This window comes from Zootoca vivipara, chromosome 4 (genome assembly GCF_963506605.1).
Source record: "Zootoca vivipara chromosome 4, rZooViv1.1, whole genome shotgun sequence".
In the NCBI taxonomy this organism is placed as follows: Eukaryota; Metazoa; Chordata; class Lepidosauria; order Squamata; family Lacertidae; genus Zootoca; species Zootoca vivipara.
This window is the reverse complement of record NC_083279.1, coordinates 21,072,377-21,094,710: the sequence shown is the minus strand read 5'-3', so window position 1 is coordinate 21,094,710 and position 22,334 is coordinate 21,072,377. Positions and strand designations below refer to the sequence as shown.

The window sequence follows — 22,334 nt, the reverse complement described above, 5'->3', positions numbered from 1 at the left end:
CCGCAGTTTGGTCAGACTCATGTTGGTGGCTTTGAGAACACTGTCCAACCATCCCGTCCTGCCCTCAATCTTTCCCAGCATCAGGGTCTTTGCCAGGGAGTCTTCTCTTGTCATGTGGTGGCCAAAGTATTGGAACCTCAGCTTCAGGATCTGTCCTTCCAATGAGCACCCAGGGCTGATTTCCTTCAGAATGGATAGGTTTGATCTTATTGCAGTTCATGGGACTCTCAAGAGTCTCCTCCAGCACCATAATTCAAAAGCATCAATTCTTTGGCGATCAGCCTTCTTTATGGTCCAGCTCTCACTTCCATACATCACTACTTTATGCATTTAAATCAATTTATTTTTACGTCATTTTCATTCCCTTATAATTTAATTACTTTTTAACTATTCCCCCCTGCCTTTTTATCTATCTGTGTTTTACCTATTTTGTTTCCAGTTTTGTGAACTGCCACAAGTCCTTGTTCTGAGGACAAGCCAGAACACAGAATTGTAGAGCTGGAAGGGACCCTGAGGTTCATCTAGTCCAATCCCCTGCAATGCAGGAATGAATATGCAACTGTCCCATAGGGGGACTTAACCTGCAACCTTGGCGTTATCATCACTATGCTCTAACCAACTGAGCTATAAATAAATACAACAACAGCAACTGCAACATGAGCATTTAGCTGTCTATGTTGGGGATTAAATTTGGGGCTGTCTGCATGCGAACCATGTTCCTTAGCACTAAGCCGTGTTGCATGTACAGTTTGTGAGGAAGTTCTTCACACAGTACTGCAAGAACTAAAAGCTAAAGTAAGAGCTGCATGTTGGTACTTCTTTAAAGTAGAGCTAATATGTCAAGATGAGCATGATACTGAGAGTATAAGGAACTGGGAATGGAACGTGGCTAGGTTTGTAACATGCTTGTCACATCTTGGATTTCAGTTTTTAAGCAGTTATAAGTCCTGCTTAGAGACTGTATTGGCCATAACTTTCCTCTCCTACCTCTGTCTTGTTAATGGATTTAATCTCAGGTAAAAAGCAGCAGACACCTTGGAATAATGATTCCCAGAAAAGCAGTTTTCACTAGCAAGGATTTGGGCCATTCTTGCTTTAATGAGGAAATGGGGTCTAAAGAACCTCAGCTGTATAAGTGCAAACATTATATAGAGTTGTGTTGTTGTTTAGTCGTTTAGTCGTGTCCGACTCTTCGTGACCCCACGGACCATAGCACGCCAGGCACTCCTGTCTTGCACTGCCTCCCGCAGTTTGGTCAAACTCATGTTCGTAGCTTCGAGAACACTGTCCAACCATCTCGTCCTCTGTCGTCCCCTTCTCCTAGTGCCCTCAATCTTTCCCAACATCAGGGTCTTTCCCAAGGATTCTTCTCTTCTCATGAGGTGGCCAAAGTATTGGAGCCTCAGCTTCACGATCTGTCCTTCCAGGGAGCACTCAGGGCTGATTTCCTTATAGAGTTGTATTAATAACAAAAACAGGGTTGTATATATTTGCAATTCATGCCATAAATTCGTTCCGTGGTTTATAGCATTATAAAGATGTGCATGGTTTGGGGCAATATCAACCTTCTTCATTAGTCGAACATACAAGTGAAAGAGGACACTTAGCCTCATTCTACAAGTATGGAACGGATACCAGGATTTGCCTCAGTCTCATGAGCTCATGACGACATAGACGTTTGATCCCAGGTATAATTCCAACACGTTTTCTGCAGAGTAACAATGGACTTTCAGACACTAAAGTTTGGTCCCAGGGCATTGTCTGAGGGCATGTAGCACAGCCATTTAGCTGAAACTGAGCAGACCCAAGTCTGGCAAATGCCTGGATGGGAGACCACCTGGGGTCACCACAAGTTTCATGATGGAAGAAAAGTGCAGGATATAAACAACATTTTCAACAAGAAGTGCACATTTCCAAGGTGGGAGGAAAGTGCCAATGTGCAGCTGTTCTCTTGGGCTTGATGGCAGCAGCTATTGATGTGCTACTCATCTCCTGGCATTTTCCTAGAGTTGTAACATTGGAAGAGATCCTGAGGGTCATCTAGTGCAACCCCCTGCAATGCAGGAATTGCTTTAGGATCTTTTGCATCAGGAGGAAGCCTGGATGGCGGAGGCATATAATCTCTCCTTCTTCTGGCTTCTTTGAGATAATGTTTAGCTTCGTTTTGGCAGACCCAAGTCTAGCCCCAGGTCTAGACAAGTAAAATTGACTCTCTTTCCTGCTGTTAGAGTAGCTCAGTCGATAGAGCATGAGGCCTGAGACTCTTAATGTCAGGGTTGTGGGTTCGAGCCCCGAGTTGGGCAAAAGATTCCTGCATCGCAGGGGGTTGGACTAGATGATCCTCGTGGTCCCCTCCAACTCTACGTTTCTGTGGTTCTCCGTTTGGCGATCAGGGTCTTCCAAGGAATCTATCATTCCCACCCACCCCCTTTCCCTCCAACTCTGAATGTGTCACGCTGTGTGTGTGGGTTTTCTTTGCTTTTTTTGGTTAGCATGCGGGGATACACTTCTCCCTGGAGTGTACAAGTGGCAGGCTGGGTCCAGTATTTTAAGCTGCAGCACGCTAGGTGAGAGAAACGGAGGAGAGGGGGGTTGGATCATGGGGGGGGGGGACAAGGCAGAGACTGCAGTGACACTGCCTTCCTTGGGCTGGCTGAAGCATCTCACTGGTGACAGGCTCGGGAGCACGTGGCTACGTCATGGAAAGCCAGGCTCCCCATGCAAATCTCAACTCCTCCTACTCCCGTTGAAAGCCTGTAACTCATAGCCCAGGCTCAGGAGCAGAATCCAGTGTGTGCCTGCGTCTCTCTCTCTCTCTCTCTCTTTCTCTCTCTCTATCTATCTATGCATGTGTGTGTGTGTGCATGAGGGGGGAGGATCCGTCTCCGTTTCCCCCTAATGCACGCCAGTGCTGGACGGAGCAGGGAGAGAGAGAGAGAAAGAAAGAGAGAAGGGACCTGCCTCTGTCGCGTGTGTGGTTCGCCTGCATGCTAAGGGCTAAAGATTTGCATCTGCTGTGCAACTGGGAACCGCAGGTGCCACACAATTACATACATCCCTGAGATGATTTGATGGTAGAAACCAGCACTTTCCGAGGGGAGCACCTGCCTTCATCCATCAGACTTGAGCTGGGTGGTGGTGGAGGAGATCCGGGCGCTGTGCGTTCTCCCTTCCAACGGGCTGCACTATGGCAGTCTTTTAGTAGGATGCATCCTGCCTTGGCTTTGTTCTGCAGATCCACCCAGCCTCCCAGCCATCAAGTCACAGGCTATGGTTTCCTCTGTGGGGATCTCTCGCGCTTTACTGTTGTCTCGGGTTAGTTTTTGGCCTTGGCTGGAATTTCATCGCCTCATGTCTTGGTTGGCTTCCATCTGAAATCAGAGGAGGAGAAGGAACAGGAACAAGAAGGCAAGCAAGAGAAGGATCTATGTCTTTTTTCTTCTTCCACAGTTTTGGGTGATAATCCAGCGTCGTTCTGGAGGAGGGAGATAACCGTTCACCCTGGCTGAAAAACGCATCCATTGAGAAGTCTGAAAGAAATTAACCACGTGAGGGGGAAAGGGGGGGAGAAAGAAAGGAAAGGAAGGGGGGGAAAAAACCTGGGAGATCAGGATTTAATCTTTTTTCCTCTTTTTTGTTTTTGTTTTGTTTTTTTGTTTGGGTGGCCAATGATAAAACTGGTGCCCCTCTGGAGTAGACCCTAATCTCAATTTTTATTATTATGCAACAACCACAAGGATCTCCTCTTTCTCAGGGTGTATAAGCGCAGGATTGCTCTTTCGCCCAAATCAATGTGGTTTCTTTGGAACATTTTCAGCAAAGGATCGCATATGCTGCAGTGTCTTTGTGGCAAGAGTCTTAAGAAGAACAAGAACACAACTGGTAAGCAATACACTGCATCACTGTGTGTGTGTGTGTGTGTGTGTGACAGTCACCCCCCACCTTTGTGTTACTCTCGTCTGTTGCTCCCCATAGCGCCAGGTCTGCAGTCCTCTCGAGGGGAGACAGGGGGAAATAGGAAAGCAGGCCGGTGCAGACTTGCGTGCAGCGCCGTGTACAAATAAGCCAGGCTGTGTTTGCAGGAAATTCGCCAAAATCTGCTTTGGATGAATTGTTTCCAACGGGGAAGAGAGAGGGTGGGAGGGTGTGGGGAGAGAAAACTTAGATCTCTGTTGACATTTCTTAACCGGAAGATGAAATTGTAGCAGTGTCTCATACTCTCATAACCCTCGTTTCTTTCCTGGTCTGCCCGCTCCCCGCAACAGTTTCCAGCAGAGGTCTCAGGGCCTTGCGCGACTGGTGGGTGTACCTGAGGGCGCCCTGCCTGAGACTTTCGGTTCAACTCGCAAGCGTGGCTCGTGCTTCTAAACTGGACAGGGGAAAAAAGAAGAGAAACCCAACTCTTTCGTGTCTATTCACCAGATCTTCGTCAGCTGCCCTTCCCCATCCCCGCATTCCCCCTAGTCTGCAACCTGGTGGCAGAGAGAAAAGAAAGAGAAACACTTTCAGGGAGTTTGTGCCTGGAAGGGAACTAAGAGAAAGTCCACCTGTCCAACAGTAGCCTAGGCAGAGAGAGGGGTGTGTGTGTGTGCGTGCAGTGGAGAGTTTCTGAGCAGGACTTTGGAGGCAGAAGCCCAAGGCCCCACTCAGAAGGAGAAGAAGGAGCCCCCCCCGTCTCCATACGCAGCAGCAGGGCTGGCTTGCCACATGTGGAAGGAAGTCATGCAATGCACATGGCCTCCTTATCCCATGAAGCCCAGGATCTTAAAAAATAATAATAAATGACCTAGCTTTTTGCGCGCCTGTCTAGGTTCACTTTTTTGCGCCTTGTTGATCAGCCCAGCCTGTCTGCTTGTCAGCTTCCAACCCCAGCAAGCTCCAACGGGGAAACTTGCAGTACGTTACATAAGGAAATGCAAATTGCAGGTGCTTTGGGCAGCCCCCACAACCCCACCGCCTCCTCCAAGCCTCCCCACCCCCCTTAATTCCCTTCCCCTCGTGTCAACGGGGAAGGACAGCGCTGGCAAATGGAGAGAGTTTGGGGAGAGAGGGAGGGAGGCAGGGAGAAGGAGAGTCTTCCAAGGAAGCGGCGCCACAGACAGACAGACAGACAGACCCCCGCCTTCTCCCCGTCCACACACACACACACACACACACACACAGGCTCAAGCCTGTTGAGTTGGTTAGTTGGGATCACCTGTGTGGTCTTGGGCGGGGATCTGCCGTCCCTAGCAGTGCTCTGGAGGGCAAGAGCCTGTGGAGGTTTGTGGGGAGCCTAGAAAGGAGCAGGGGTGTGGGGTGGGAAGACTCGTGTAGTCTGTGTATGTGTTTTTGGTGTTGCCTGCCCTGCAGTGGCAGTTTCTAAGCAGGAGGCTCTTGACGCTGGTACTGCAGTGTAGTAGATCATAAGCATCCGCTGACACACCAACAAGCTGCAGCAGGCTTGGCAGCTGATGCTTGGGGGGCAGCCTTTTCCTTCCCCCCTGGCTTCAGACTTGCAATGCAAAGGGACCAACTCTGCATCCCGAGAGAGAGATGTTTTGCTCCCTTCGTGTGTGTGTGTGTGTTGGCTCCGTCCGTTTCCCCGCTGCAGCAAACAGAAGCAGCTCCTTCCCAGAATACCAAAGAAGGCAGGATGCCCCAGCAGCCCCTTCAGCTCTCCGGGGGGTGGGGGTGGGGTGGGAAAGAGCAAGCGAGCTCGGTCTTCCCTTCTGCACAGGACGAGCCGAGGGTTGGTAGTGGGCTTGGTGGTGGTGGTGGGTTTAGCTTGGCGCTGATCCTTCCTCCTGGTCCTGGAAGGCAACCTTTTGCTCCCCATTTGCAGGCACTGCGGTGGGGGGGGGGGGGAGGACAGCACGCTTGGGCCACGGCAACTTTGCCAAGGCGCAGGACCTTCGTGCAAACGGACGAAGGAAGACGGTGCATTCTTCTCCAGTCTATGTATATAAAAACAACACATCAAAGCACTCCTGCAGAAAGCACTTGCCTCCTTGACCACCTGAACGCAGATAGGGGCTGGTGAGGAGGATGCCCTGAGGCTGGACTCAAGGCAGTCGGAGAAATTGACCTAAATAATAAAGCCCCCTTTTTTGCCCCCTGATTTCCTTTTAAATAACAAAGATGTTGCATCTCTGCAACAACAAAAGAGCGGTAAGGAATAGAAGGGCCCCTTCCCCTCCCCTTGCAAGCAAGAGAAATGCACAGCCTAGGATAACCAGAGTGAACACAGGAATGTTTTGGACTCCTTTAGATCCCTCCAGGCACAAGAGAGAGAGAGAGAGAGAGAGAGAGAGAGAGAGAGAGAGAGAGAGAGAGAGAGAGAGAGAGAGAGAGAGAGAGGTTGCTTCTCAGGATAGTTGTCCACTTTACTTTATGATGACTTCTTCCAAGGAGGATGCTATGCTGAGCTTCTTTCTAGATGTTTCAGAGATGGTGGAGATTTTTGAGATACCTAGGTACCCCAAAATGCTGCAGATTCCCTTTCACAGGGTCCAGTTGGAATGAATAAGACTTGATAAGAAACTATATTAGAGGCCTTTGGAAATGTACAGGATAAGCAAAACTCTCCTAGGTGATCTCTGTTCTTACCACCCCACTCTCCATTATCCTTAGTCCTTTTCTTTGTTTTTTTAAAAGTGATTTATAACATGCTGTTGCTGTTTGTCCTACATCAGGGGAAACTGAAATTCTGGTCCTGGTGCGGTGATGCACAAATGCAAAATGCAAATATTCTATAGCATGACATGTACAGTACAGCAGTTTTGATTTGGATGGAGGCTGCCTAGTTAAGTGTGAACAAAAAGCTCAGGTGCTTCATGTTATCTTTTAGTTTCAGCATCACTCTGTTAGCAATGCAGCAACCGGACGTGGATTTTGGTATATACTGTACTTGCAAGCTATTTTCTTTCCAAAAGTTGTTGAGCTTCTTTCTTTCTCTCACACACACACCAGTGCACCCTCTCCTACAGCTTTTTGTTGTGGTAATAATGGTTTCCGTCTCCTGGTTTCCGCTCCCTGTTTCTGCCTTAGCTAAAGCCTTTAATATATGTCGCAAGTAGTCTGTGGTCCTGAGGTATGCGTCTGCTGTGAAATTAATTGATCAATTAATGTGAAATATAGGCAAACCCCTCTAAACTGTAAAAGAGCCCTGAGGAATAGTCTTGAATATGATCGATTGTGTTCTGTTTGTTATGACTCAGAGGAGGATAAATAGGTTATGATTTTAAGGTGGGAAAGACTTGGCAATGTGTGTGGTGCTACATGAATAGATTTCTTTGACAGTGGTTGATGTACTGTAGCAGGTCAATGACTGGTCCATGTTCTAAAGTTTGTCTGAGGCAGCGTTTGCAAATGATGCTACGATTCTTGAGGGAAAAACAAGCTATGCACGAAATATAGCGCTTGACCTTTAGGAACAAATATTGGAGTGTTTACACAGCCATGAAAGAAACTGTGTTGATGATGGCTAAATCATGCTTTGAATAAAGTACCAAGTAACATATTTTGCTCAGTTTTTCCTTTGTTGCATTATGGCATATTAGTTGTAATGATGAGTGATGAATGACTAAAATGCTTTCCTGCTTTAGCAAAAATAAGACTGTGCAAACCCTAAGATTTACTAGATAATGAGTTTCACTGAACTCAGTGGGGCTTACTTATGAGTAACTTGCTGTGCAAACCTCACCACAGCGTGAAGTCAAAACAAAAGGACCTGCCATTTAAACATTGCAAGATGCTATAATTTTTAGAGACATTAGGATGTTAACCACTAGTCATCTTGATTGGATTTGTTAATGGGTAAACTAAAAGAAAATTGGGATAGAGAGTTATTGTTGCATCCAGGAGCAAGACCCTACAAATAAACATAATTCATACCTTACTTTTGTTGCATTGTCCTAGCTTCGGGTATTCAACATACAGTATTTCATTCACACAGAGCAAGTGTTCTTTTGTTACATGAAACGTTTAATTTCATGGTTAGAATCAAGCAGTTTTGTAGCTTCTAAGCCTGTGGTGGATCATGCAAAATGTATCAACTTGTGTTTGATTGCCTAGGCAAATGAATAGTCTATTATGGTATCAGCTGGAATTTTCATCACCTTCTGAATAAAATTATTAATATTCAGTTTTACATACGATGAAAATGAGAATGTCTGTGCTTGGAGTTTCTCTTAACACTGATGTGTCTTGAGTTGTTCAAAAGCCATTTGTATGTGAACATTTATCCAACTTTTTCCAAATAACAATGTCTTCTTTTCCTTCCCTCTATTTTTCCTTCATCTGCCCTGCTTGCTTCTTGGGATTCCTATCACTGAATGGCATGTGAAACATTTCAGAATGACTGTCACAGTGAAGCAATTTAATTTAGGAAGTTGAGAGAATATGCTTTTAGAAATTGCGGTGGTTAAATATATTTTGACTTTCAAAACTGGGTCCTGGAAAAGGAGGCACATTGGCCCTTAACTTTTACTTACCAGTACTTATTTTCAAGGGAAAATATTTTGTGACCTGCTTAGTTTTCTATAATATTTAAAGTGAGCAAAATAAGTCAAAGTTTGTATATTTTGTTACTATTAAGCTTGGTTTGCCTTGCACCCCCTCCCTCAACCACCCCAGTGCCTTGTTTAGTCATCCTCAGCTTTTACAAGTTCTGGGAAGAGAGGGCAGATCAGAGTAGGCCCTAGACACCTTGCCTTTTCAAGGGGCTGCATTGTGCCATTCAGAAGGCCTCTCCCAGTACCACAGTGCTTGTTGCAACACAACTTTCTGATCACATGTGGCTTGAACAAATCAAGTGAAGCACCTCAGTATCCTCAGTGGCAATGCAATGTGCACCTCTAAGATTGGGATCAGTGAACATTGTGCCATCCCCAGAGACTTGCTCCATGTGTTGCCGTTTTCACTCTAATATGCAAGTGAATCGATATGTACTGCATGAAGTTCTAAGTGTGTGGGAAAACAGGAGTTGCATCCCTGCCATTACCAAACTCAAGAATGTTCAGCTGATGACCTGGAGGCAGCACTCACTGGGCCTTCTTGTGCATCCTTTTGCCCCACCCCACCCCCCGACTGGAAGTCAATATTATTAGGAGCATGTTTAGCATTTGAGACATTTTGAAATCCTTGTCTCATCGTCACCACTTTGCAAATGGGAAGCGAAGCTGACAGACAAGGGAGTTTTAGATGTTATTTGAGGACTAAATGAGCGTGTGTGCATGTGGGTTTTGTTTTTTTAGGGGTGTGTGTGGCATTGCAGTGGCAGGTTCCTTGACCTATGTGTGTTCATTAGGACATGTATAGGAAGGCTCACATATAAAATTGTACAAGCAAGGGCTCTCTACAAAGGCATAGAGGAGGGGAGGCCAGGAGTATGCTGCTGTCTCCCACCCTGGGCATTCATTTAGACCTCAATACAAAATGGGGGGGGACACCTTTGCAAGCTACTGAGTGGATTCACAGTATAGCACAGATTTGGATCCAGGTCCAATTTCAACACTATTAATTCACATATGGTCAGTGTGGATTTTGCTGCACTGACTATAAACATATTTAACATCCTGGAAGCTCAGGCTCAAAGGACACAATACATTAAATGAATATTTGCAGGTATGTCCATTTTGTGTGCATTTAAAATAACTGCTGCAGGAGGTCCTGACCTGGGCCTGTGTCATGGGTGGAGGGATGTTAACTCTTTCTTCCCTGTGCTACAGCTTCCTTCCTTGGGAAACCTCTTAAGAGTTGCTTTCCTCCTGGGACAAATATTGTGCATGGGTGTACTAGGTTTGTGTGGTGAAAAGATTGACCCCATTGTACCCGCACCATGTTCTAAATCTGGATTAGGTCCTATACAGTAATTTTGTTTTGTATTTTTAAACTATGAAGATGCATTCCATGTATCATGGAGTTTGGAGCTCGCTTATATGTCTTCTGTATTCAATTTTGGGTTCTAGCCAACTGGTTGGGAATTACTGATACGTAGCATTTCATGCTGGTTTAAGCAATAATATGGCATAGGGTAAATAATGGAATGGTTATGAGTTAGTTTGGCCAACTGGCAATGAGACAATGTTCCATTCCCTGATTCTTAGTTCAGTTCTGGTTCAAGAGTATTGGCAACCATAATTGGTTACTCCAGCCAGTTAAGGAGGAACAACTGTGTATGTGTGATTGCTTATAAAGTGGGACACTGGCAGGAACAGAAATGTGGAGTTGATTTGAATGTCTTTCCAAATGACCAGGTGTCTTCCTCTCAAAACATTCATCATCACTGTCCTCTTGTGCTAGCCCTGTTTTTGCATCTTGATAAGAAATGTGACTTCAACAAGCCTCCTGCTCCTCCCAGATTAATGAGACCTCAGGTGAAAGGCAGGTAAAGGTATGGCTACCATCACTTTGATGGTATTTACAAGCAGTTTGTTTTGAAATAACTTATGGAATTCAAAGGTGCCTTTCAAGTTGTCATGACGTCAGGTAATTGACATCTGGGCAGAGTTGCCCACTTATTAAAGTTGGCCCACAGGGGCAGGAGGAAGGGTTTGGCATGCTGGTCAGATTCAGCTCCCCACCCCCAAATGCAAAGGGTAAACTTGCTTATAAAGTACTCTCTCATCTGGCAATAGAATCATGGAATTGTAGAGGGCAGTCTAGTCCAACTCCCTGAATCTTTTGCCCAAGGTGGGGGGGGGCAGAATCCACAACCCTGAGATTAATTTTTGCTGGAGAAACGAAATAAAGGTCTGTAACATATTTTCTCCTGTAACTGGGAATTCCCAATTGCTTTAGCTCCTTTTTTGTTAAGGATCATATTATTATGAGACCCCACTCTGTGCCAAGGCAATGTCATGGTATTCAACGGTGCATGGGTGAGAAGAATCACAGTGTGTAGGGAAGCCAGTGTGGGGCAGTAGTTGGGGGCCAAGCTGCCATGCTGGCAGTAGCCATAATTGTCAGATGTAGAACAGCAGTGCCATGAACAACTGCTGCTCTTGAGCTGACTAAAGGGTGGAATGCAGAAATGGCAGGAAGAAAATCTAGGGATGACTATCCTTGTGTATCATCCTACAGGGATTTGAGGCCAGCTGCATTGACACAAAACTTTGTGCCAGATGTATTGCAGTAAGCTTTTAGAATGGGATTGAAACTGACAGGAATCGTAGAAGAATGGAGGACTGAATCCACCTCTTAACTCACAAACACGTGCTGCTGTTGCTGGACTCTACATGGCATTGGAAAGAATGCATGCATATAGATCTTGGTCTAAAAGCATTTCACTTTAATTTGAGGTATTTATAGCCTACCTTTCACGATAGCCTCAAGGCGGTTTGATAAAACATGAACAGTACAGCATAAAAGAAACATGATTAAACAGCAGGTAAAAACAACCACAAGCACACAGTGTTTTGTTTTATTAAAACAACAACAACAAACAGGATAAAATAGTAGTCCCTCCATTTATAAGGGGCAAATATGGTAAGACACCATTAAAGGCCCTAGACACCAAGACAAACTTTATCTGGTACCTAAATAATAGTAAAAGAAAGTACCAGACATACAGTTTTAGGGAGAGAAATCTATAATTTGGGTGCCATTGCAGAAAAGGCCCTCTCTGCAGTTGGGGTGCAGCTGGCTGACCTCTGAAGGCAGGCAATTGGGGGAAGAGGCATTGATTTAAACTCAATTCGAATTTTAATTTGTATTCTGCCTTTCTACAGTACTGTAGAAATTAATAGTCTTAAGTTAGTCACGTTTGTTAAATTCAGTGGGTCTACTCTGAGTAGAATTAATATTGGCTGCGACCCAAAACCAACAAAATATCAGCAATACATCAAAAGCCATCATACCCACTCAACTTACATCAAATCAGTTACAAACCACCAAATGTATGAACAACCGAGGGGGGGGAAATACATGAAATGCTACAGAGCTCCCAGGCATAAAGAAGACAATGTTCTGAAGTGGAAAATTACTATTTTTTCATCCCTTTTTGGCAGCTTCCACCCACGGGCCCCAGCCCTTCACTTGGAGAAGGGACTCTGAGAGAGATCTTAATTGGAGGGCAAGTTCATGTGGGAGAATACAACCCTTCAGGCACTGCGTTGTCTTTCTCTACTGTGGAGGGTTAAGTCAGGTTTTGGTTTTTTTTTCAAATCCTTACTAGTATTGCTTAGCCCTGGCAGAGTATGAATGGAGAGGCCATAGCTCAATGCGTGAAGAAGGTGCCAGGATCAAGCCTGTCATTGATGGGAAAGACATGTGATGGAGGCTCGCACACAGAGTTACAACTCTCAGAGTTCCTTGTGAAGATGGATTGACAATTAAACCACGCTGAGAACTGCAGCTCTGCGCAGGGGGAATAGGGGGTCTCGTAACAAATCTCAGCACCCATAACAATCTACAGTTCCTGATATTCTTTGAGGGAAGCCCTCCAACATTTCTCTGATGAAAATAGGGATGTCCTAGTCAATAATAATAATAATAATATGCCTACCACATTTTAAAACTTAAAATCCATTGTTGTAGATCGTTTTAAATGTTTGCTTTGCTTTTGGGATTGTAGTTCCATTTCAAGTTTCACAAGCTGGTCTCTGACCGTAATAAATAAATTAATAATAATAATAATGATAATAATAATACCCTGCCCATCTGACTGCGTTGCCCCAGCCACTTTGGGCGACTTGCAACATATATAAAAACATAATAAAACATTAAACATTAAAAAACATCCCTATATAGGGCTACCTTCAGATGTCTTCTAAAGGTTGTATAGTTACTTATCTCTTTGGCTTGTGTGTGTGTGTGTCATAACTCCATAGTCTCCAACATTTCTCCAATGAAAATAGGGATGTCCTAAGAAAAAGTGGGACATTGCAGGATCAAATCAGAAACTGAGATGGCTTCTGTAAAACTGGGACTGTCCCTGGAAAATAGGGACACTTGAAGGGTATGTGACTGTTTAAAGTGCAATAATACTGCTTGAAATGTGCAGTGCAGATGAGACCTATTTGTCCATTTAGTTCAATATTATCTACACTGACTGAAATAGATAAGACTTATAGATAAAATAAAATAGATAAGATAAAACAGACAAGACTTAAAACAGTCTTATCTCTTTTAAGGAGATGTCCTGTGTACCTTCTGAATCCTATACCTTTAAAATTAGCAGAGAAGAGAACATTTCAGCAGGTATGGCTCCTCCTGCCAATGCACCACTGTGTTGCGAAAAGCTTCTCCTGGGAAAATTCTGACTTCTGTTCAGTCCTTAAAGGTACAGGTATTTAACCCCCAGGGTCTGGATCTGGTGAACATAGAGGTCTCTTTTAGGCAAAATGCATCTCCATCAAAGTCAAAAGGGGACATACACAAGGAAGTCAAATATATTGTTGGTCACCAGGCAGTTTTATCACAGTTTTAAATTTTGTAATGTTTCAATTAAATATTAATGATTCTATACTACGCCCCTGAATTCCTTCTGGGGGAAGAGTGGATAATAAATAAATTCTAGTTTTGAAGCAGCGTCCGTAAAGGCCACAGAATTATGTATGCTAAGATGTTAATACATATGCATTGCATGCCTATCTATTATGAAGTTAATAGATGCCTGGTGTTGGCATGCTCTTTGCGGCACTCAAATGAACAACGACCTGTTTACTTGGATCTCACCTACTTGCCCACCATGGAATATATTTTCTGAATTTACACAAATTAAATTTCCTCCCCTGATCTAATTAAAGCGTGTGTTGCCCTTCTTAATGGGTGAAATTATTTCATGCTCATGATTCTTTCTGTTTGAGCCATAGATCTGCGTCCATCTTGGTGCTAGTTGGTTTTAGTATAGTACTTACAGCGGCAATCCTATACATATTTCCCTGGTATATCGGGTCCTTCCTAATAAGAGGGCATGTGTTTCGGTGGGACCTGGCAACCAGACCCTGTGTTGTGGGTGGGAACGTTTGGATAGCCACAACACCCTATTGGAGGTCCCTCGATCTCGGGAGCAATTGGGCAAGAGGGATGCCAGTCAAAGCAATCGAGGGACCTCTATTTAAGCCCATGCATGTGTCCCTGAGCTGCCTCTTTTAAGCTCCGTGCATAGGAACACCTGCCCACCTCTCCCTACTTTTAGGGCTTGCACGCTCAACCTTGCTATGCCGTCATGTGCCGCCTGTCATTGGGACGGGCACGGCAGGAATTTTCCCCATTTGGCTGATTGGCTGGTGCCATTTGGTTTTCGCCTGCTGTGTAGCAAATTGTCACAACTTGTAAGGTTGTGGATAGGCTCTGGGTCAGGTGATAGGGGTGGCAGGATGCCTAGCCATCCCTATGCATTGGGGATTCCTCTAAAGGAATCCACGGACTCATGGTTGGTCTTCCCTGTGAGGGGTTGTCCTCTGAGCCTGAGTCCAGGGGACATATGGGTAGAGGCCTAGCAGGGCTCCTGCTTGCCACTGTCCCAGGTGTTCACCCGAGGCTTACATATGGTTGGTGCCCAGGTTCAGCGCTGCCTGCAAGGGTGCAGGGAGCTAGTCGAACCAGAGCCTATGCAACCATTCACTTGATTGTAATCAATAAAGTTGTGGCCTAAATTCTGCCAAAAACCAAACCAAAATTTTGAGTCTTGTCTGAATTTATTTCGGGGGGTGATTAAAAGGTCTCCACATGCAATAAGCCCCACTCAGCATAGTAGGGCTCACTTCTGAGTAGCTGTGAATAGGGATTGCTCTATAAGAGAATGATTGATACTTGAGGGACAAACGTAATACGCATGTTTGCCTGTTATGCTTATTTAATAGATTTATTTGCCAACCTTCTCAGGGCAGCTCAGAACAACAACTATAGACCATAAGAATAAATATGACAGTACAAAATTAAAACTTATGTCTCTATTTGTTTTTATCTTATTTTATTTTTTAAAAGACCAATAGGCTGTTCATCTTTCTCTAGACGTCAAATTATGTTAGGAGAAGAGAATATGGACATTAGCACATTTATGCATTTTTATTCAGAAGGAAGCCAAAAAAGTTTAGCAGTGCTGACTCATGAGTAAGTGGTTCTCACAACACAGTCATGTTCACTGAGGTTTGCTTCCAGGCATCCAGTTGGCTACTGTGAGAACAGGATGTTGGACTGGATGGGCCTCTGGCCTGATCCAACAGGAGGAGGCAGAAGCCACTATAAAGGGAGACAAGGAACTGCCTTATGCCTGGATAGCTCAGTTGGTTAAAGCATGGTGCTGATAATGCCAAGGTTGCAGGTTCAATCCCCATATGGGATGGCTGCATATTCCTGCATTGCAGGGGGGTCAGACTAGAAGATCCTCAGGTTCCCTTCCAACTCTACAATTCTATGATTCTATGACTCAGAACACTGGTCCAGGAATCAAGTTCATATTGTCAACTCTGACAGGCAGCAACTCTGCAGAGTTTCAGGCAAGTGCCTCTCTGAGCCCTACCTATTGGAAATGGAACCTGGGACCTTCGGCTTGCATTGTACAAATGAGCCGCAGCCCTTCTCCAAATGTTTTTTCCCAAAAGCAGTTATATATATATATTTTTTAAAAAAGTGGAGAAAGCCTTGCAAACTCACGTTGATAACATCTGCAGTGCAGCACTGTCATGGCCCCATTTCTTCACAACAAAGGCCTGATTCACACTTGATTTCTGTACACTTCACTGCTGTTCACTTGATGAATGACAGGGGAATGTGGGATGCCAAGTGACTCCATTGAAAAGCATTGTGTACAAGGTGATGCAAAGAGATACAAAAGTGCCACCTATGGCATTATTATTTCTGTGAAGGCTTACTCACCCATAGAAGTCATCCATGTATGAGCCAGCCTGGATTTTTTTTAAACACACACACACACACACACACACACACACACACACACACACACAATTATGATGCAGCACACAACAGCCCTGTACCACAAATCCACTTCTGATAGATCTTTACTTCCTCAAGCAAATGACAGATTCTGGGTGCAATGCAGGCAGTTGTAGGCTGGGTATAGCATCTCTGAATGAGTGCAGTCCTCTACGTGGCTACTCAAAAGTAAGTCATGCTTACTTCAGTGGGAGTTACTCTCAGTTTAGTGGGCTTAACATGGCAGCTTTCATGCGCAGTTGGGTATATTGGAGCACACCAATATGTGAAACAGAGCTGAAATATGAAAACATCCTAATGTAAATGTGGCCACAGTTTCTTCAGTATATTAGTTAACCAACCTGCTGCACGCTGCACAAAACCACCATATTGTTGGATTTTATGGGTTGCCGCGCTGAAATGAACAACAGTGATGTTGCAGTAATAATAATAATAATAATAATAATAATAATAATAATAATAATAACAATTTATTATTTATACCCCGCTCATCTGGCTGGGTTTCCCCAGCCACTCTGGGCGGCTTCCAACAGAAAAATAAAACACAATAATCTATTAAACATTAAAAGCCTCCCTGAACAGGGCTGCCTTCAGATGTCTTCTAAAAGTCTGGTAGTTGTTCTCCTCTTTGACATCTGTTGGGAGGGCATTCCACAGGGCAGGCGCCACCACTGAAAAGGCCCTCTGCCTAGTTCCCTGCAACTTGGCTTACTGCAACGAGGGAACTGCCAGAAGGCCCTCGGTGCTGGACCTCAGTGTCCGGGCAGAATGATGGAGGTGGAGACGCTCCTTCAGGTATACTGGACCAAGGCTATTTAGGGCTTTAAAGGTCAGCACCAACACTTTGAATTGTGCTCGGAAACGTACTGGGAGCCAATGTAGATCTTTCAAGACCGGTGTTATGTGGTCTCGGTGGCCGCTCCCAGTCACCAGTCTAGCTGCCGAATTCTGGATTAGTTGTAGTTTCCGAGTCACCTTCAAAGGTAGCCTCACGTAGAGCGCATTGCAGTAGTCCAAGCAGGAGATAACTAGAGCATGCACCACTCTGGCTAGACAGTCTGCAGGCAGGTAGGGTCTCAGCCTGCGTACCAGATGGAGCTTAAAAACAAATCTAAAAGGCACAGGAACTATTCTCATCCAACCCTGCTGTATTATTGGGGTGTCTGTGTGGAGCACCTCACTTCCCTACCCTGCTTTGGGGCAGGGAATTGCCTGACAAGTTTCTGTCAGGCAACTAGATCTTTTTAAACTACAGACCTAACCAGTACTTTTTTTTCAGGGGGTACTTCAAGGGTATGCAGTATCGGCACCTCTTTTTGTTGTTGTTGTTAAAAAGTGTGGCACTTACTGTAACAACTTCACGGTGAGTACCGGCACCTATTTTTCTAGGTGCGGGGGAAAGCACTGGACCTAACGGTTGCATTACTTCGCTTCAAAATATGGTAAGTCAAGCCTTGCTGGTTTCAGATGTGCTCCTGATCATTCTCCTGAATGTGGCCCTGGACTTCTGCCTCAACACTCTGCCCTGCAGAGAAGGTTGCATTGACCTTTTCTGTGGTCCTCTGTGTGTTTACGGGAACAACCCTATTGGGCATTTTGGCATTTGAAAGATAACACCATTGTAGTGTTTGGCTAGGTCTACGTTTGGATTTTTTTTTTGTGTGTGTGTGTGTGTGTCTGGTGCAGCATCTAGCTTTAAAAAGAGATTCAATTGGTAACTTTTGCCATTGCATGCATGGATGCAATGGTTTCAGCATGGTGCTGATAAAGCCAAGCTTGCAGGTTTGATCCCTGCATGGAACAGTTGCATATTCCGGCATTGCAGGGGGTTGGACCAGATGATCCGTAGGGTCCCTTCCAACTCTATGATTCTATGTGCACAGTCTGTCATGGATGGCATTGTAAGTATGATGTGGTGTGCCCTGCTTCTCCCTTGTGCACATGGTATCAGATTGCAGCAAGCAAGGTAGCCAAAATGGTTTGATTGCTAATATTGAGACTGGTGAGTGAAATTTAACAGATGTGTTATGAGATGTATCAGAAGTAGTGGAACTGTTGCTATTTATAGAGGAGAGTTAAGACCTAAGGAAATAGTTGGCACGATATGTTTGTAAACAAAAAGGCATATATTAATGATGGATTATTAATCACATCTTCGTGAAGATTACAGCTATGGTGCAGCATGGTGCAGCATCTTGTAAATGTTGTACACTCTTAAATTCCTTTAATGTCAATGGCTTTATATCTCCTCTACGGGAACTCAACTTTGGCTGACTTGTGTCCATTATGTTAAAGTGGGATTTTTTTTTTTACATTTTTATTTTGCAAAAACATGGAATGTCCTGTACAGGCAGCTCCAAATTTATGGGGGGTTGCGTTCCAAGGCACTGTGTGTTTAAGTGAAATTGCATATGTTTGGAACACCATTGAAAAAGCCTGCAAGCATCCCATTCTGCGCCTGCCGCACCCCTTTTTGTGTCATTTTTGGGGCACTTTTGGGTTGGTTTGACACAATGCACGCATGTGAAATTGCAATACATATCAGACACGCATAAAACATTTGCTGCCTGTAATTTAATAGCTGATAACAATATTTGTAGAACTTTGGGGAGTGCCCAAGGTAATTCCTCCCATCTTTTGGAAGAAGAAAAAGAAAAAGATATTCTCTCAATGAAACTTCTTCCAGTTGCTGTTACTGATGTTTAGGCCCAGATAATGGGAAATATCAGCGATTCTCCTTGAGACTTTTAAGCAGATATTGAAACATATAACCACATGTTTGAAAAGTCCATCTTTCTCAGGATTATTAGGTGTTTCTTATATGTTCAAGAACACAACAGGTATTATTTCCCTCATTTCAGAGCATCTCTTTGCCTTGATAGTAATAACATTCTTTTGGTGGTGAGGAGGCAGAGTTCCTTATTTTTGAGGGATTAACAAGCTTCATTTAGTGCAGGTATTCAGCTTTGCATAGCTAGTCTTGGTATATATCATGCACCATATGCTTTTCTGTTTCTCTGGAATTATTGTTCTACCAACGCAAGTAGCAAGAGTGAACCCTTTCTATTTAGCACAGAGAGAATATGCTCATCACAAAGGTTGCAATCTGATTGTTAGATCACGCACACACACACACAGGTGTGAGAAATGATAGCCTGAGTGTCAGAGGCTAATATAGAACGTGTGATGCCATGTCAAAGGGAAGCGTCTTTGTACTGGCTGCAATACAACACAGAGGCCAGCATGCTTAAACCAATGGAAGGAAGTGGGTTTAGGTGCATTTAGTTCTGTAAACAGCTATCACATGAAGGATGGAGCTAGCTTGTTTTCTCCTGCTCTGAAGGATAGGAAGCGAACCAATGGATTCAAGTTACAAGAAAGGAGATTCTGACTAAACATCAGAAAGAACTTTCTGACAGTAAGAGCTACTCGGCAGTGGAACAGACTCCCACAAGAGGTGGTGTGCTCTCTTTCCTTGGAGAGTTTTTAAGCAGAAGTTGGATGGCCATCTGTCATGTCCGATCTAGTTGAGATTCCTGCATTGCAGGGTATTGGACTAGATGACCCTGGAGTCCCTTCTAACTTAAGGTTACCAGATTTTTTTCAATGAATCCTGGGACACTTTTCAACTTCAGTAGGAATAATAGGATTTTGACTCAGGGGATTGATTTGTAAATCCGGGGACTGTCCCCGGGAAATGGGGACGTCTGGTAACCTTATTCTAACTCTGTGATTCTATGGCCAGCCTGCTTCTACCGATTATGTTGCTGGGTGGGATTGTGTAAAGTATCAAGCAGCATGCAGTGAGGATGAGTGATTTAAATTTCACCAGAGTTCAGACAACTTCATTCTCTGAGCAGCCCATCTGTGAGAAGAAGTTAAACATTCTGCTCACCACCACTCTTCTTTAAGAAATACTATCGAAGCAGGAAATTAAAATCTTTGACAGAAGACCCAGCTATTGCTTTGAATTGGTGCACTCTCTGCAAAAGAATTGGTTTCTATTAATTATTTAAAGTGCTGTAAACCTCAAAATAATGGGCATGCCCCAGCCAGAGTTAAACACTTGGAGTGACTGAAGGTGATGCTTTGCTCTACAGCTGCAATCAATAGGACTTAAAGGGCCCCACAATGTCTGGCTCATCACCTTTAAATACTTTCATCCCAGTTGTTCATTAGAAGCACTCTCTCTAAGAACTGGTGCCGTAGTTTGCTTCCCCCCCCTTCTCCCTTTGGATCCCTTTTCCTTTTATACCATGTCATTTGCACTAAAGTATGCTTGAGGGCAAGGATTGTCTTTATATCACTGGTAAACTGCTCTGGAATATTGGGACTGAAGAGTGGATTACTTCTGCCATCTTTTATCAGAATCTTGTGGTAAGCACCGTTTCTAAAATTTGTCAAATATGTTGTATTTTGGCATAAAAATACAAGTTTATACTTATAGGGCACTATTACAAAATGTCAAAGATGGATTGTAACATACCATAGTTTTGTTGGTTGTTTTTTTTTAAAATGGAGTCTAAAAAAATTGAGACAAAAAAAATGTCAACAATGGAAACAAAAATTATATCACTGACCTGTGTGTTTGTTTGAATTACTCTCCCTCCCAAATGCTTTAATTTGGGGGGGGGGAGGTATGATGGATTAGCATCACACTGTTTTAACATTTGCATATGAAATGTAGACTCCTGGAAATTATTTGGCTTAATCGCTTTGTGGAGTTAAAATTAAATAGGTCCTACTCAAGAGCAAAGTAGTTCCAAGGTTAAACACGTCAACCTTGTTGGAATTGCCTTTATTATTAGAAGACAACATAGGTGGGATGCTTGGTTATAAGGTAGCTTTTCTTTTAAAGAGGATCCAGGTTAGAGTTGGAGATTTTTGTGTTTCAATACAGGGGTATATTTTATTATTGATAAGCTGTATTTATTAAGTGATGGAAGCATGCCTAGGATTTCCAAACAGTCTCCCATCCAGAAAATGACCAGAACTCATACCTGCTTAGCTTCAGCAAGGTCCTGCATCATATACCTTCAGGTCATACTGCCCCAGGCTCCTTTGGAAGGAAGGGCAGGATATACCTTTAATAAAACAAATTAATCAGTAAAATCATGGCCCAGGACTAGTGGATTGTAAGATTGTCTTCCATAAACACCATTTTAACAATGGGTCCATAAGTGACTGTGGAGGCCAATTCTGGATCCACATGTCCTTCCACAGTGGGGACATTGGTTTCCAGGTGGGAGTTGATCACGGTGTGGATTTGCCAAGCATGCCTTCCTCTTAGCTTGCGCCCTGAGATCGTGTTTCTTCAAAGCCCATGACACCTTTGGTAAAGGCTGTTCTCCAACTGGAGCACTCGCAGACCAGTGTTTCCCAGTTGTCAGTGTTTATACTACATTTGTTGACCACCAGCATTACGCTTTCCATTTTTAAGTTTGGAATAGAGTAGTGGGTTGTACCCATTGCTGATCAGGGGTCCCTTTACCTTTACCTTTACCCATTGCTGAATGAGCAGTGTTCCACCTAGAATCATAGAATTGTAGAGTTGGAAGGGCCCACAAGTGTCATCTAGTCCAACCCCATGCATTGCAGGAATTTCCCCCTCAATGTGGGGCTCAAACACATGACCCTGATTTGCGGCTACCCCTCTCTACCACCGCTTGCTGATTCACCTGGCAGCAATGGAAGAAGAATGGTGAAGAGGAGGAAGAGGACCAGAAGCAATCTGGAGGAGAAGCACAACTGTGAGGAGCTGAGGGCCCCCTGAAGGCATTTTTCCTGAGCCTCACACTCCACAGATGTCTTTTCTCTCAGGGTACTGTTCTGGCAAATGTGGCAAGCCTGATGTGGACCCAGAAAATCTTAAAAATCTGGTCTTGAGTGAACTGAAATGCATAAACAGAATTCCCAGTCCTCCAAGCAAATGTTCTTTAGATGAGCTTGGAATCAGTGTGGCAACTTATCCCATGGTAGGACATTTACATCTCTCATGCCAACCTGTTGCTGAGAGAAGGGCGGGACAGGGGCTGTAGCCAATGGTTTGGCAGTACGTTCTGATTTTTAATGAAGTGACCAAAGAGTAGGTTTCAGCATGCAAAACCCTCCTGCATATTTTGCCACTGCAGAAAAATAGATATGCAATGCTGGTAAAATTCAGGTTTGTTTTGTTATATATATATACTTCTGATGAAACTATTTTAAGTATAGGACTTATTTACAGTATGCAGTAGGTGTGAAAGTGAGATAATGCTGGTCGGTCAACAAGCTTTGTAATTAGAACAGGGAAAGAGTTCTTTAAGGATACGGTCTTGAGCTCTCAAGCCCCCCACTTTAAAGGATTGTAATAACATTACTACATGCAATTATGCTCCAAATTCCCTTTTGTATTTGTGTTTACCTTTGTGGCTCCTCTTCAGTGACTTATACTGTATGATTACAGTGACTCT

The 22,334-nt window shown here is 44.1% G+C and overlaps 1 protein-coding gene across 1 annotated transcript in view; it reads left to right on the top strand.

Moving 5' to 3' along the window:
* Positions 1–2,784: 2,784 nt before the first annotated feature.
* Positions 2,785–22,334, top strand: part of FGF14 (fibroblast growth factor 14) — a 294,840-nt gene continuing 275,290 nt past the window's right edge. The window contains exon 1 of the mRNA XM_035114705.2: positions 2,785–3,882. Within this exon, the coding sequence (XP_034970596.1) occupies positions 3,792–3,882 (91 nt within the window). The 5' untranslated portion in view covers positions 2,785–3,791. The remainder of the gene's footprint in view (positions 3,883–22,334) is intronic.